At 48.7% G+C, this 14,859-nt stretch overlaps 2 protein-coding genes across 6 annotated transcripts in view; one reads left to right on the top strand and one right to left on the bottom strand.

Moving 5' to 3' along the window:
• The window catches only part of IFT140 (intraflagellar transport 140), a 247,126-nt gene that overhangs the window by 155,196 nt on the left and 77,071 nt on the right, over positions 1-14,859 (top strand). For all 5 annotated transcript variants that reach the window (XM_073362957.1, XM_073362955.1, XM_073362954.1 and 2 more), the window contains 2 exons: positions 2,256-2,387; positions 6,813-7,012. In XM_073362957.1, coding sequence (XP_073219058.1) covers positions 2,256-2,387; positions 6,813-7,012 — 332 coding nt within the window. The remainder of the gene's footprint in view (positions 1-2,255; positions 2,388-6,812; positions 7,013-14,859) is intronic.
• Positions 10,180-14,859, bottom strand: part of TMEM204 (transmembrane protein 204) — a 45,774-nt gene continuing 41,094 nt past the window's right edge. The window contains exon 3 of the mRNA XM_073362967.1: positions 10,180-13,073. Coding sequence (XP_073219068.1) covers positions 12,829-13,073 — 245 coding nt within the window. The 3' untranslated portion in view covers positions 10,180-12,828. The remainder of the gene's footprint in view (positions 13,074-14,859) is intronic.

The following is a 14,859-nucleotide window of genomic DNA, read 5'->3' as shown; positions in this document are numbered from 1 at the left end:
AGGTCAGGCCATATGGCTACAGGAGAGTGATAGAAGGCAGATATATTAGCCCCAGGTGAAGCAGGTCCCTTTTCCCTGGGTAAGGTAACAGGGGCAGTTCCAGAACAATCAGGAACTTGCTGGAACCAATTAAGGCAGACAGGCTAATTAGGATACCTAGAGCCAATTAAGAAGCTGCTAGAATCAATTAAGACAGACAGGCTAATCAGGGCACCTGGTTTAAAAAGGACCTCACTTCAGTCAGTGAGGGGTGCGCAGGAGCTGAGAGTGAGGGTGTGCTGCTGGAGGACTGAGGAGTACAAATGCTATCTGGCATCAGGAAGAAGGTCCTGTGGTGAGGATACAGAAGGTGTTGGGAGGAGGCCTTGGGGAAGTAGCCCAGGGAGTTGTAGCTGTCACACAGGTGTTACACAAAATACTATAGACAGCTGTGATCCACAGGGCCCTGGGCTGGAACCTGGAGTAGAGGGTGGGCCTGAGTTCCCCCCCATCCCTCTCAACTCCTCATTGGATACAGGAAGAGTTGACCTGGACTGTGGGTCCTGCAGGGGTAAAAGTAAGTTAAAGGACTTACCGGTAATCTGGAGTCCTGAGCAGGGGGCGTGGCCTCAACCGGAAGGGGCAGGGCTTTAAATCCCCTGGGCCCTTTAATCTTGATTTAAAGGTCCCGGGGCTCCAGCTGCGGTATTGGCTGCTAGGAGCCCCTGGTCCCTTAAATCACCCCTGAGCTACCAGCTGCAGAGGCAGTTGGGAGCCCCGGGGCTTGGGGGCAATTTAAAGGCCCTGGGCACCAGCTGCCGCTACTGCAGTGGAGCCTGGGGCCCTTTAAATCACTGAGGAGCCCTGGGGACTCCTGACTGCCACTGCTACCCTGGGGCTCTGGCAGAGCTTTAAAGGGCCTGGAGGTCCGCTGTGGTAGTGGCTGCCAGAGCCCCGAGCCCTTTAAATCCCCACCTGAGCCCTGGGGTAGTGGCAGCCAGGCTCCATCTGGGATTTAAAGGGCACCAGGGCTCCAGCTGCTCCTACCGCCCTGGCCCTTTAAATCCCCTCCGGAGCCCCACCGCCGCTACCCTAGGGCTCCGGCAGCAGGGCTCAGGCAGGGATTTAAAGGGCTCTGGGCTCTGGCAACCACTCCCACCCCAGACAGAGCCCCGTCAGAGCCCTTTAAATCCCCGCCAGAGCCCTGCTGCCGGAGCCCTGGGGTAGTGGTGGCGGGGCTCAGGCGGAGATTTAAAGGGGCGGTAGTGACGGCTGGAGCTCCAGGGCCCTCTAAATCCCCTCCGGAGCCCTGCCGCCGCTATCCCAGGGCTTTAAATTGCTGTCAGGGAGAGCTGGTCCCGGTATGGCCGGCTTACTTTCACCTCTGGGGTCCTGTCACCCGAAATTGTTTAGTCCGAAATTGGGTAACAGGTCCTACCAAAGGGGAAGGTCCCTGGCCTGTTCCCCGACCCACTAGGTGGACCAGCAGAGACTACGGGGTTTGTTTTCCTTCCTTTTCCCCATGCTGGCCAGTGATAAGGTTAGCTGAGTGAACGGCAGGTTTGAGCCACTTGCAAAAGTGGCCAAACTGAGGGCTGCCATGAATCTCTGAGGTGAGCAAATCCACCAATAAGCGCAGGGCCCACCAAGGAAGAGGAGGAACTTTTTCACAACCCCCCTGAGCAATGCAAGTTTCAACGCTTTTAAGTGGCAGTGTAAATAGTGCTGGTTGCTATTCCCCTCATGGAGGTGGTTTTATTACAGCGCTGGGAGAGCTCTCTCCCAGCGTAGGAGCCGTGACTGCACAGCCATGTTAAAGTGGCAGCGCTTTAATGTCAGCTGTGTAGATATACGCCGTATATACCGTCTGTAGTGAAATACTTTGTTTGAGATCTTAAAATGGATCTAGGAATAATGCTGGATTAAAAATAATTTAAAAGCAGTTGTGAGTGTTTCTTTGAGTCTGTGTTGGGTCTTTAAAACAGAGACTTCCGGAGCAGGAGTGTGCTACCGGGGCTTCCCTCTTCAAGGATGGGGAGGCTGGTTCCTGAAAGGCAGAGGTGACTGGCCCTATGCAAACATATTTTAAAGTGTAGAATGACTTGTTGGCCACTTACTGTAGGGAGGAAGCCTGTAGCTCTGCCCTCACCAGCAGGTGTTTGTGTGGTGTTTTTGTTCAAGTGAAGACTCTGCCAAGTGAAAATGGAAAATAAAAACAAAACTAAAATAGGATATTGTACCATTAAAACAAAACAATACTTTATTTCCCCTTCCAGCCGGATGTTTTGATTATATCATTCTTCAGTACTGAAGAGCATGGTCTTTTGCTTCAGGACAGCTTCCCATTGCCTTCAACCTACCAGGCTCTTCTGGGCATCGAGGTTCCACATTATTACTTTGCAAAAAAGGTGAGAGATCACAAAGAGGACATCCTTGGCTACTTCTGCCCCAACCACATGCTAACACCTTTCTTTGCACTTGAGGCCAGATGCAGCCAAATGGAGCTTGGAGTAAGCAGGTGCAGCGCCAATGAAAGTTGTGACAAAGGATATGTCTACACTGCAATAAAAAAACTTGTGACCTGAAATCTCAGAGCTCAGGTCAGGTGACTCGGGCTCTCAGGGCTCAGGCCGCAAGACTAAAAATTGCATTATAGACATTCAGGCTCGGGCTGGAGACCCTCTGAGACTCTCCCCCTTTGCAGGTTCTTGAAGCCTGCAGCCTGAGCCTTGTGAGCCCGAGTCAGCTGGCCTGGGCCAGCCATGGCCAGGCCTTGGGTCTTTTATCACAATATAGATATACCCAAAGGTAGTAATAAAATGAATGTATTGACAATGTAATGTAAGTTACACTAATTTGGCATTCCATGGATGTGCAAAAGGTGAGTGATATACAAGCAAAGGAGATGGAGCAATTATCAGGAAAAGCAACTAACAAGAGAATGTAAAATAATCCCGTTTCTACTTTAATTTATGCCAGCACCATCCGTGATACTCTTGGGTGTAAAATTTAACCCTGGCATAAGAGGGTACAGTTCCTTTTGACTTTAACAGGAGCTGCAGCCTACTTACATCAGGACTAAATTCAGTCCCCACTAAATACCAAATGGGTATAAGTTACCGTTATCTTCCACTACACTGAATGCCTAATTGGTGCAAACTACACTCAACCACCTGTAACTTTTGGGAAGTTTGGATGTGGATCCAAACTTTGTGGTTAGCTCCTAATCTCTTAAGAAAAGGGACTAAACAAGAAACCTACATCTGGATTGTCTCAAACTGTGGGGAATTCAGAGCCGGATCTGAACTTTTCAACCCAAACCTGTTTCTAATAAATAGACTACAATAACCTTTCCATGAAGAGCTGGCTTTTATCTGGATTACATCTAATTATGTTTTGCCTGTCCATAAATTGCAAGATGAAAAAAAGAGCTGCTACATTCCACTTCCACCTTATGCATGTTATCCTTCATGCTCCATGTTTATATTTTACTTTGATTTTTACCTCTCTCTCCTTTTGTATTGTTTTTTGCTGCCATTAGTTGTTGTTTCGGAGAGGATGTGTCTATAAGCCTATTGTAAGTATCTATAACTGCCTCCTTCCACAGTCTTCATTCATCTGCCTCTTTTCCCTCTCCATTTCCATTTTTTTTCCAATCAGTACATTTCTTTTAAAGGCTGAATTACTAGTTATTTATTTACTGACACGGTAAACATATCATAGTTTTGTGACTATTTTAAACATGGTAAAGTCCACTTGACACAACAGACCTGTCTTAGATCTGGTGTGCACTACAGAGTTAGGTCGACATAAGGCATCTTACATCAACAAATTATGTCAGGGTCCAGACTACAGTCTTGCTCCCACCTATGTAAGTGCCCTGCTACATCGACATAATAACACCACCTCCATGAAAGGCGCAGGGCTTATGTCGGTGTAGTTAGGGCAACTGTGTTTGTGTAGACACTCCTGGTTACTTGCTTACTCCATGCTGGAGCCGTAAAATTGACAAGAAAGCCCGTCTCACAGCTTGGGCTGTCACTCCAGGGAAGGTGGCGGGGCTCCAGCTGTAGCGCAGCTTCCCCTGGGCTCCTGGCTCACTGCTCCCAGAAGGGCTGCTGCCCAGGCTCCCTACTCTGAGCTGGGCTGCCCCCCACCCCGGGGTCCCAGCTCCTTGTGCCCAGCCAGGCTGTGCCCGCCCCGCTTACAGCCAGGCTGCCCCTCCTCCCGGTGTCCCCGCTCTGAGCCAGGCTCCGCCCGCCGGGGTCCCTGCTGGGAGGGCTGTCCCAACCTGGCTCCCTGTTCTGAGCCAGACTGTGCCCACCCGACTCCCCACTCCCTGCAGGGATCCTAGGTACTACCCACACTGCAGGGTCCCTGTTCCCTGCAGGGAGCCCAGCTGAGCCGAAGCTCCTGGCTCCCTGCCGAGAGCCCAGGGGCGGGTGGGGGGTCAGCCAAGCAGAGTTGAGAGCCCGGGCTCTCAGCCGACCACACTGCCCCTCTTAAGTCTGTAGAAGTGCTTCTGGTGAGGATGCACACCACCAACACAAGGAGAGTAGTGTAAACATGAACCAACCACCACAGTAACTTTTGCGGTGACTGTAAGTCGACCTAACAATGTCTTTCCCTCTCCCTCAACCAGGAATTCCCCAAATTGTATCTAACACTCATTTGCACTGTGGTTTGCATTACTTAGTCTGGCTAATACTTCAGGTATTTTATTCATTAATATGTGGCTTTAAATGTGCTCTTGCATAGTTTTTAGATTAGCTCCCTTGAATGTTAACATATGGCTTTTCCCTACACTTCTCTGGCAGTGAAGATGGCTTGAAGAGACTGCCTAAATTATTTAGAATGAGGACGATTCAGCATCCATGGTGGCTCAGACCAGTGATGAGCTGCCAAAATCTTAACAACGGATTCCCTCCTCACCCCACGAGGGGGTCGTTGCCCACCCCCATCCCCTGGGACTCCTGCCCCATCCAACCCCCCAGCATTTCTTGATGCCTGCCCCCCAGGACCCCTGCCCCATTCACCCCCTTCCCTGTCCCCTGACTGCCCCCAAAACCAGGCAGGAGGGTCTCGTAGGCCATCATAGTGGGTGCCCACCCCACCCCTAAGGTACCTGCCGGGGGGCGAGGTGGAGAGTCCCGGAGGTGCTTACCTGGGGCAGCTCCCAGGAAGCATCCAGCAGGTCCCTCTGGCTCCTAGGGGTGGGGGAGCGTAGCTAAGGCAGGAGCGGCGGATCCCCCACTGGTCACATCAAAAGTGGCGCCTTAGGCGCTGACTCCCTGGGTGCTCTGGGGCTGGAGCACCCACGGGGAAAATTGGTGGGTGCAGAGCACCCACTGGCAGCTCCGCACCCAGGCCCAGATCACCTCCGCCTCCTCCCCTGAAAGTACCGCCCCGCTCTGCTTCTCCGTGCCCCCCGCCCCCCCGGCTTCCCACGAATCAGCTGTTCGTCGGGAAGTCAGGGCAGGCTGAGAAGCAGGCAGCAGCTTCCCGCTCAGGCCCAGGGAGGCAGAGGTGAGCTGGGGTGGGGAGTGGTTACCTGCTGCTGCGTGGGTGACCCTCCTCGTGCCCCCCCGCCCCAGCTCACCTGCGCATCCCTGGGCCTGAGCGGGAAGCCGCGGCCTGCTTCTCAGCCTGTCCCGGCTTCCCGTGCGAATCAGCTGTTCGGCGGGAAGCCGGGGATAAGGGGGGGCAGAGAAGCAGGCGGTGGCTTCCCGCCTCCACCAGGTTACCTGCTGCAGTGCGGGCAGCCCTCCTTGCGCCCCCCGCCCCAGCTCACCTGTGCATCCCTGGGCCTGAGCAGGAAGCCGACGGCCTGCTTCTCAGCCTGCCCCCAGCTTCCCGCGTGAACAGCTGATTTGCGGGAAGCCTGGGGGGGCAGAGAAGCAGAGCGGGGCGGTGCATTCAGGGGAGGAGGCGGAGCGTAGGTGAGATGGGGATGGGGGTGGGGCAGGGAGCTGCCGGTGGGTGCTCTGCACCCACCAAATTTTCCCCTTAGGTGCTCCAGGGCTCGAGCACCCGTGGAGGTGGCACCTAAGGCGCCACTTTTGGCCGATTAAATTTAGAAGCCCTTTTAGAACCGGTTGTCCCTCGCCGGTTCTAGTGAACCGGTGCGAACCGGCTCCAGCTCATCACTGGCTCAGACCAAGATGTTTCATTGTGTTTGGCTTGTGAAAAGTTAATTCTTAAAGTCTAAAGAGGCTATTTGATGCTGGTGACACAACAAAGGGATTCCTCTTGTTTTTTTCAGAAGAATAGTTAAATTGCCCTGTTGTGGCTCTGAGTGGAGTTGTAATTTAGATCTTACTGAGGCTCTAGGGACTCCAAAGTTGCCATTTTTGTGGAATATGGTTGTAAATCTGAGTACTAATAATGGGATTCCTCATATGAAGACAGGAGTAAAAAATAAGAAGATCTGGATAGTTAACTTAAAACATAAATTCACCATTGGGCAGAGATCAATCATAGAAACTTAGAAACTATAATGAAACCTTACCTGTAATGGTTACTCCTGCTCATTCTGGGATACTGTACAAACCTCTTATCTGTAACTGAAGAAATTCAAATGTTGAGCCTAATGACTTATGTGCTTTAGTAATCTTTAGAGACGCTCCTTCCTATATTAAAAGGCACTTTGAAAAGTAGTATAGTATTAATTATTCTGACAACTGTAAGAGTTTGATCCTTCTCCCATTTAAGGGAGTTCTGTCATTGACTTCAAGTAGTCATATGGTTAAAATCTTGTAGAATTCTGTATTTGTAGGTCAGGGGAGTGTGTTGAAGCCCGCTTGGCACCTGAGTGATGGTGGTTTTCCTTTCAGCCAGGAGAAGCTGAGAAAGAAGCACAAGTGGAATCTGGCTCAGTACAACTCCCTCAAATGGTTGCCAAAAAGCCCATGAGAGATTTCATTGGTCTGGAAGAGTGTGACAAAACTACCCGAGAAGCTATGCTGAACTTCAGCTTCTATCTAACAATTGGGGACATGGATGAGGCCTTCAAATCCATCAAACTCATCAAAAGGTGGGATCTAAACATTTGTAATGACTCATTTAGTGGTGGGATTTATTTTCACTTGAGTCATATGAAGTTTTGTTCCCTTTACACTTCTTTAATTTTTCCTCCTTCTCTTTGCCCTCATTCACACTCTGTCATCCTAAACAAGCTGAAACCTTTACCCTTTGGGTATTATATTAACTTTTTCTCTGCTGGTCTTGTACTATACCTGTCATGGTGGTGTCATCCATTGAGAACAATGCAATGTCAGGACATACCTAGTGCATCTAGCAGAACAGCAGATGGGATGTACCTGGCATGGTCAGCAGCAGTCAAATGGACTTCTATGTCCGTATGATAATGGACATCTCATCTTAGTACCCATGCTCATGTTACTTTTAATGCTATTAATTAGTAATGTTGTCAGATGTTGACTGCATGTGTGTTGTTTCTGTGTGCTGTCCCAGCTCTGCATAGACAGCTGGTACAGCAGACCTCAAGCAAACTGCCCAATGACCACAAGATCTGTTAAGGTGTATGAAGGCACTCCGTGAGGTTTATTATCAGCGAAGCACGATCCTAATGCCCCGGCTCAGTGGTTATAGGCAGTGATGAGCTGCCAAAATCTTAACAACCGGTTCCCTCCTCACCCCACAAGGGGGTCGTTGCCCACCCCCGCTCCCCAGGATTCCTGCCCCATCCAACCCCCCGCGTTCCTTGACGCCCCCCCGGGACCCCTGCCCTATCCACCCACCTCCCCTGTCCCCTGACTGTCCCCAGAACCAGGCTGGAGGGTCTTGTGGGCCACCGTAGTGGGTGCCCACCCCGCCCCTAAGAGCCAGAGGGACCTGCTGGGGGGAAAGGTGGGGAGTCTCGCCAGTGCTTACCTGGGGCATCTTCCAGGAAGCATCCGGCAGGTCCCTCTGGCTCCTAGGGGCGGGGTAGCGTAGCGGCAGCTCCCCCCACTGATCACATCAAAAGTGGCGCCTTAAGTGCCGATTCCGTGGGTGCTCCAGGGCAAAGCACCCACCAGCAGCTCCCTGCTGTGCCTGGCCCCAGCTCACCTCCGCTCCAGCTCCACCTCCTCCCCTGAACATATCGCCCTGCTCCCTCTCCCCCAGCTTCCCGCAAATCAGCTGTTCCCGTGGGAAGCCTGGGAGGGCTGAGAAGCAGGCGGCAGCTTCGCGCTCAGGCCCAGGGTGGTGGAGGTGAGCTGGGCGGGGAGCGGTTCCCCTGCGCACCCCCCGGGTTACCTGCTGCAGCGTGGACAGCCCTCCTCACGCCCCCCCGCCTCAGCTCACCTGCGCATCCCTGAGCCTGAGCAGGAAGCCGGCGGCCTGCTTCTCAGCCTGCCCCACCTTCCCGCGTGAACAGCTGATTCACAGGAAGCCTGGGGGGGCAGAGAAGCAGAGCGGGGCGGTGCATTCAGGGGAGGAGGCGGAGGCAGAATGGAGGTGAGCTGGGACCAGGCGCAGGCCGGGGCAGGGAGCTGCCGGTGGGTGCTCTGCTGGAGCACCCATGGAGTCGGTGCCTAAGGCGCCACTTTTGGCCAGTTGTTAAATTTAGAAGTGTATGTCAGGAGTAACATCACTGAATTCAGAGGAAAATGTGGCTTGTGGTTAAAGCATTAGACTGGGACTAAAGCAATGTGGTTTTAATTTCTGGCTGCCACTGCCTTCCTGTGTGCCATTATTATTAACAAAAATGCCTTTAAATAAAGCCTTAAAGGCAAAAGTAACAATGACCTAACAAACACCAAAGTCAGCAGAGAATCAAAAGCAATCCAAAAGGGTACTACAAAAAGGAGAGATTTAAGCTATTAAGTATCTATTTTTAAAAAATCTGTATTGTAAACCTAGTTGATTACAATTTTAGGGTTCCATGTGGCATTCCGTGCACACCAAACAATTCCCATCAACTTCAATGGGAGTTTTGCGTGCACAAAGAATACTGGCTGGGGTCTTCACAAGGTTTTCTTCATAGATCAACTTAGAGGTGAAACAGTTATTCTGATGAAGTCAGCATTCTGAGTGTACTGATCACTATGCAAAAAGTCCACTGCAGGCTGGATTTCAAAATGTTTAGGGGAATAAAGTGATTGTCATTTTGTACCCCAGATGAGAGAGAAGACTGGAAATTAAAATAAAGACATAGCTTGAATTATCTTAACTATGGGTTTGTCTGCATGGCTCCACCATGCAGACTATGGGGGTGTGAGCTGCAGAACACCCTAAAGTATTGGGCTATAACTGCGGTCAAAAAACAATAAAGAAAAGAGTCATTCTAGGGGCATAGAATGTCTGCACCCTTATGGATGGATGCGATGCACAAAGGCCTGAGAGAAGAACAGCTCTTGTTTCCAGAGCCTTTGCACTGTTTCTGAAGGGTGCAGGAAATACGGTTCTGTATTTGTAGTTCTTGTTATCTTTGGGGGTGGGGCGAGTGTTTGTACCATATTGACTATCAGGCTGTTCTGGTACCATCCTTCTGGAATGTGTTTGTATGAGTGTCCTGTGCCTAGCCTTTCTTATGAATCTATGTGTTTTTTTGCAGTACCAGCCCTGTTCTTGCCAGGTTCTGTGAGCTTGCAAGCAGGCAGAGCTTGACTTCGGCTAACTTGGCTACTTTGCTCTATATCAGCAAAGCTTGACAGCTACTTTTTATTCAGGCCGCAGGCCTCACACCAGGTCTTGGATACAAGGGCTTATGTCTCAGGCTCCTTTCCTACTGTAGGTAGATGTATTCAGTAAACCATAATATCATCTAACCTGAATCATGATTCATTACAAAATGGATATTATGAAAATATTAATGTATGTGCTGAAATATGCATTTCAGGCATTTGGTACAGCTGCACAAATCAGGACTTAACTAAACATCTACATTTCTTGGTCTGTTGAAAACACTTGGCCTCTGGTCTTGGGCCTTTCACTGCACCTGATGGATTCAGATGTCTGGGGTAAATGCACACCTTGTGACTTGTTGTCACAATGCACCACTGATGAAAATAATTGGTTTTCAAATGTCTCAGAAGGATAGCCATCACTTTTCAAGGTCAGATTTGCAAATAAAACATTCTGACCATGTGGATTCTCTTTTGTTAAACAGCCGAAACATGATTGATAATGATTGGTCTTATTATTTGCCATTCAAATACAAAGTACATCATATACAGGGAATTGAACACTTTCCACTTTATTTATACATTTAAAATAAACACAGTAATACCAAGTATTACAATGTTACTGACCACATAGGTGACTTTTAAATTTTAATGTACATATTATAATATAGATATTGCAATATTAGCTGAAGTAATATGTCTTAAATATTCCAATACTTTATTTTTAAAAACTGTAAATATAGCACAATTATTTTTAGAAAATACCTTGCTTTTCTGTAAAATAAGTCAGGGAAATGGAAACAAACTTCAGCTGGTTTTTATAAACTGGTGTAAGAAAAAACTTCTTATCAGCTTTATAGAACTCTGCTCTGATTGTCTAGAGCAAGGCATTGTGGGGGGCTGAATTCTAGAAGTCCTTGGTTCTAGAGCATCAAGCTCTGTAGAGCGCTACTGACTTTGGGCATCGTGCAGAGTGGCAACTGGGGCTGCATTCCTTATTACGTGAAATTTTGGGTGCAGAACAGAATTTAAGAGCCACTTGATCACTTTTTAACAAAGTGAAGCGAAATATAAAGGAGACAGTGACAAAGATGAAAAGCAGAGAATTCAGCTGGGAGCAGCAGCACAGCCTCAGAGAGAGATTTTATAATGTTCGCAGCTCATAGTCATTCAGTCTTATCAGTGAGTATGATCAAGGTAACATCTACTGAAAGTTTTAAAAAACATTTCTCCTTGCTGCTTGTCCTTTTCTAACTCTTGTATTTAGGGACTTCTGCAGTGCAGTTTTCGGCTTGTTGGTTTGTTGCCTGATGCTACATGCACACTGTTGACGTGAGCCATCATGCCGTATAGCGCAGTGGTGGGCAAACTACGGCCCATGGGCCACATCCGGCCCACTGGACCCTCCTGCCTGGCCCCTGAGCTCCTGGCCCGGGAGGCTAGTCCAGCCCCTCCCCTGCTGTTTCCCCTCCTCCGCAGCCTCAGCGCACCGTGCCACCGGCGCAATGCTCTGGGCAGCCAGGCAGCGCAGGTGCAGCGTCACGGCCTGACCTGGTGCTCTGGGTGATGTGGCTGTAGCGCTGCCAGTCACTGGTGCACCAGGCAGTGTGGTAAGAGGGCAGGGAGCAGTGGGGGTTGGAGAGAGGGCAGGGGAGTTGGGGGGGTGGTGGTCAGGGGTCGGGGTGGTCAGATGGCAGGAGACGGGGGGGTTGGATGGGGCAGGGGTTCCGGGGGGGCAGTCAGGAATGAGGGGGGGGTTGGATTTGGGGGCAGTCAGGGGTGGAGGGTCGGGGGGTGGGCAGGGGACAGAGAACAGGGAGGGTTGGAGGGGCAGGAGTCCCGGGGGAGCCATCGGGGGCGAGAAGCAGGGGGGTTGGATAGGAGGCGGGTGCTGGGCCAAGCCATGCCTGGCTGTTTGGGGAGACACAGCCTCCCCTAACTGGCCTGCCATACAATTTTGGAAACTCAATGTGGCCCTCAGGCCAAAAAGTTTGCCCACCCCTGTGTATAGCGTCACACTTATGTAGTAGAGGACTGATCATGCAAGGTGCTGAATATCTTCAACTCTCACCAATTTATTTGGCACTGTGGGGTCTGACCTGCAAGAATCAATTCTTAAATGCCTAGTTCTCAAATTTGGGTGCTCTGATTTGCATTTGTGTGGTGATTATGCTCCCAAGTATCTGCTTTAGGTGCCTATGTGCAGAATGAACGTGCTGACTTAGGCACCCAAGTTTGAAAATTGCATGCCAAGTTTGCACACTTTGTGGGAAAAGATAATTTAGGATATTCATTCATAGTAGCCATTTCTAACAAAATAAGTTAATAGTATATTTGGGGGTATGGGGAGGTCACGGTAAAAGCTCTTCTCATAGATATTAACCCACAGTGTAAACAATGGAGTGCACTTTCAGCACAGTGTGTAGGAAGTTCTAGCTGTGTACCTCTCTTTCGTGTTAATGGCACCTCTAGCTGCCTGCAAAATTAACTTAAACACTCCCAAAGCCTCTATTTTTAAGGACAAAACAGTGTCTGAAAACTCACCCTAATTTTTTGCATTCCCATATATTTACAAATATAATTTAGAATTATATTACTTGCTTCTGGGGTAATAGATTGTGTTCTATGCTTCAGTGTGGAAGAAATGTTACAGCGAAGTTAGATGTTCCTAAAAATTGGGTATGTGATACTCACCTTAAAGGAAACATTACCTAAGCCTAAACTATGCTGTTGTAAATTTTGACACCCATGAAAAATTTCCTGCTCTGTCAGACTGTCTGTCTGTTGGGTCCAAAGGAGGATTGTGAACACAGCTGAGCCCTTGATCTTGTTGCATTGTCATTAGGGAGCAGGATAACTTCATTCAAAATAAGGGAAGACTTTAAAGTAGTAGGTTGCCCTTTTCCCATTTTCAGTACCCTCACCACACTCACTCTGTCTCTGCCACAGTTGAAAACTCCTGGCATATGGTGTAAAGTCCTAATATTTTTCCATTGTACAGTAGAGGAAGAGGGGTGGTGTATAATATATATATATAATTATGTGTATTATACATATAGATAGATAGATAGAGCCCATTCAGATAATAATTGAGGGCCTCTTTTCAGCTTGAGCTTTGTGATGTCCTTCAACACTTAATTTTAAATTACAGTGTATACTTATAGAAAACAATTCCAATGCAAGTCTCCTCAGAGGACTCTCCCATTTCAAGCACATGCTCTCAGCATGGTGACTCAACATAGTCATTCTCCAGTCCCCTGCGGAAGTGAGCAGTCAGAGTGCGGCTAATGACAATAACCCGAGGTGCCATGCAGTCCTCCCGCCTGTGAAGGATGTTCCATATGAGGATGGCGGCTGCCAGCGTGGCCAGGAGGCAGGCCCCAATGTTCAGGTAGCAAGACCAGGACAGGTTGGTGTAGGGCCCTATACGGTAGAAAGTCACCAATCCAATGACCAGAACAAAACCTGCAAGCAGAGTGAGAGAGAGACACTTCAAAATGGGTACTTCTCTTGAATTTCTCTAGCACATTTCATCCCAAAGGATGCCACAGTGCTTCAGAAATTATACACAGGGATCACTTTACCCAAAAACATGCAGCCTCTCTGGAATGAAACCCAGGAGGTTTCTAACAGAGCATAGAAACACTATACAACAGTTTAGGACAGAAAAAGATAAATTACCTAGATGAAACTACAAGAAAAATTTAGGAAAATGGAAAGTAATATTCAAGCTTGATTGGGCCAGGTTTCTGGCGTTAACACATCTAAACTTATTAAATGTGGTATCTGAGGCGCTGCCTTTCTAATGTGGTGGTGGGTGCTTGACGCCCCTGGCTCTGCCACAGGCCCCACCCCTGCTCCACCGCTTCCTCCAAGCCTTCACCCCTGCCCTGCTTCTTCCTGCCCCGTTCTGTCCCTTTCCCCAAGCGTGCCTGGCCCTTGCTCCTCCCCAGTACCTCCTGTATACCATGGAACAGCCGATCTGCAGTGCGTGGGAGGCACTGGGAGGAAGGGGTATGTGCTGATTGGAGGGGCCACCGGCAGGTAGGAGGTGTTGTGGGGAGGTGGGGCACTGGCTGCCAGTGGGTGCTCAGCGGGTGCTCAGCACCCACCATTTTTTTCTTGGAGTTGGCGCCTATGTGTGTAATGGATTCTTTAACATCCATATGGTCAGAACCTTGTTGTATACCTTGACCAAAAGACTGGGTACCTGGATTGCACCCTCCACATCAGGCCTATTTCTTTCCATGCTGATTTAAAATATCCTGTGCCCCACCGATCCTCTTTTGTATGCTCTTCAGTACTCGAGTCTCATTGACACTATTGGTGACCAAGGCCTATGATTTTTCATGCCTCCTTTCCTGCTCTTCTTGCCAGTGCAGCAAGTTGGTATATTGATTAAAGATATGTATAAAGCAGCCTCCATCATTCAGAACACTACATTAATTCAGAAATACATTTTTTAAAGTATTTAAAACAAACCACCCATATAAAATATAAGTAGATAGAGAAGGTACATAATAGAAAGAATAAAAAATATACTGTAGAGAAAGGGAGATGGAGAATATATGAGTAGGGGAACCCCACCATCATGGTGGTAATTAAATTTCTGAAAATCTTTTTCAGGTTAAAAGCCAGGAGGGAGGAATATCGAGGGAGAGCAAGGTCCAGCGCCAGTGACAACCAAAGCAAAGTCTTTGGCTATGTCTACACTAGCAAGCTTACAGCGGCACAGCTCTATGTATAGTAAATAATATTCTTGTCAATTCAGACTGAGGAAATTGACAGGTGAAGTGATATATCTAGTCATACAAGAAATCTGTAGTAAAGGATAGGACTCAAATCTTGTGGCTCCCAGTCTCATGTGTTAACAAGACTGCCCTTCCTGAAGGATGCATCAATAATGCAAAATTGCTTTACAGCCCTCTATGCTTCCCTTCCTCTCCTCCCATTTAAAGCTAGTTATCAACTTTTAAGAGAGGTAATTTATAGATCTGATTAGTTTGACAAGAACTTATACAAAGAGGCAAATATGTCTTGCTTACTAAGTAAAACGCAGCTTCCTCTTCTCTCAAACACTTCCTTCACCACCACCATAACAGAAGAAATTAACATGGACAAAAGGGCCCCGTAATGGAGGAAGACTGAAATAAGCAAAGGTCAATAAACAGCCAAAGAGGGATCTATAGATACCATCTCACTAAGTTCATGGGCAAGGACAAGTCATGCACGAGCCAGTCTTTCCTAAGTT

Source organism: Lepidochelys kempii, chromosome 10 (genome assembly GCF_965140265.1).
Source record: "Lepidochelys kempii isolate rLepKem1 chromosome 10, rLepKem1.hap2, whole genome shotgun sequence".
NCBI classification, from domain to species: Eukaryota; Metazoa; Chordata; order Testudines; family Cheloniidae; genus Lepidochelys; species Lepidochelys kempii.
This window is presented reverse-complemented; position numbering and strand designations above follow the sequence as displayed.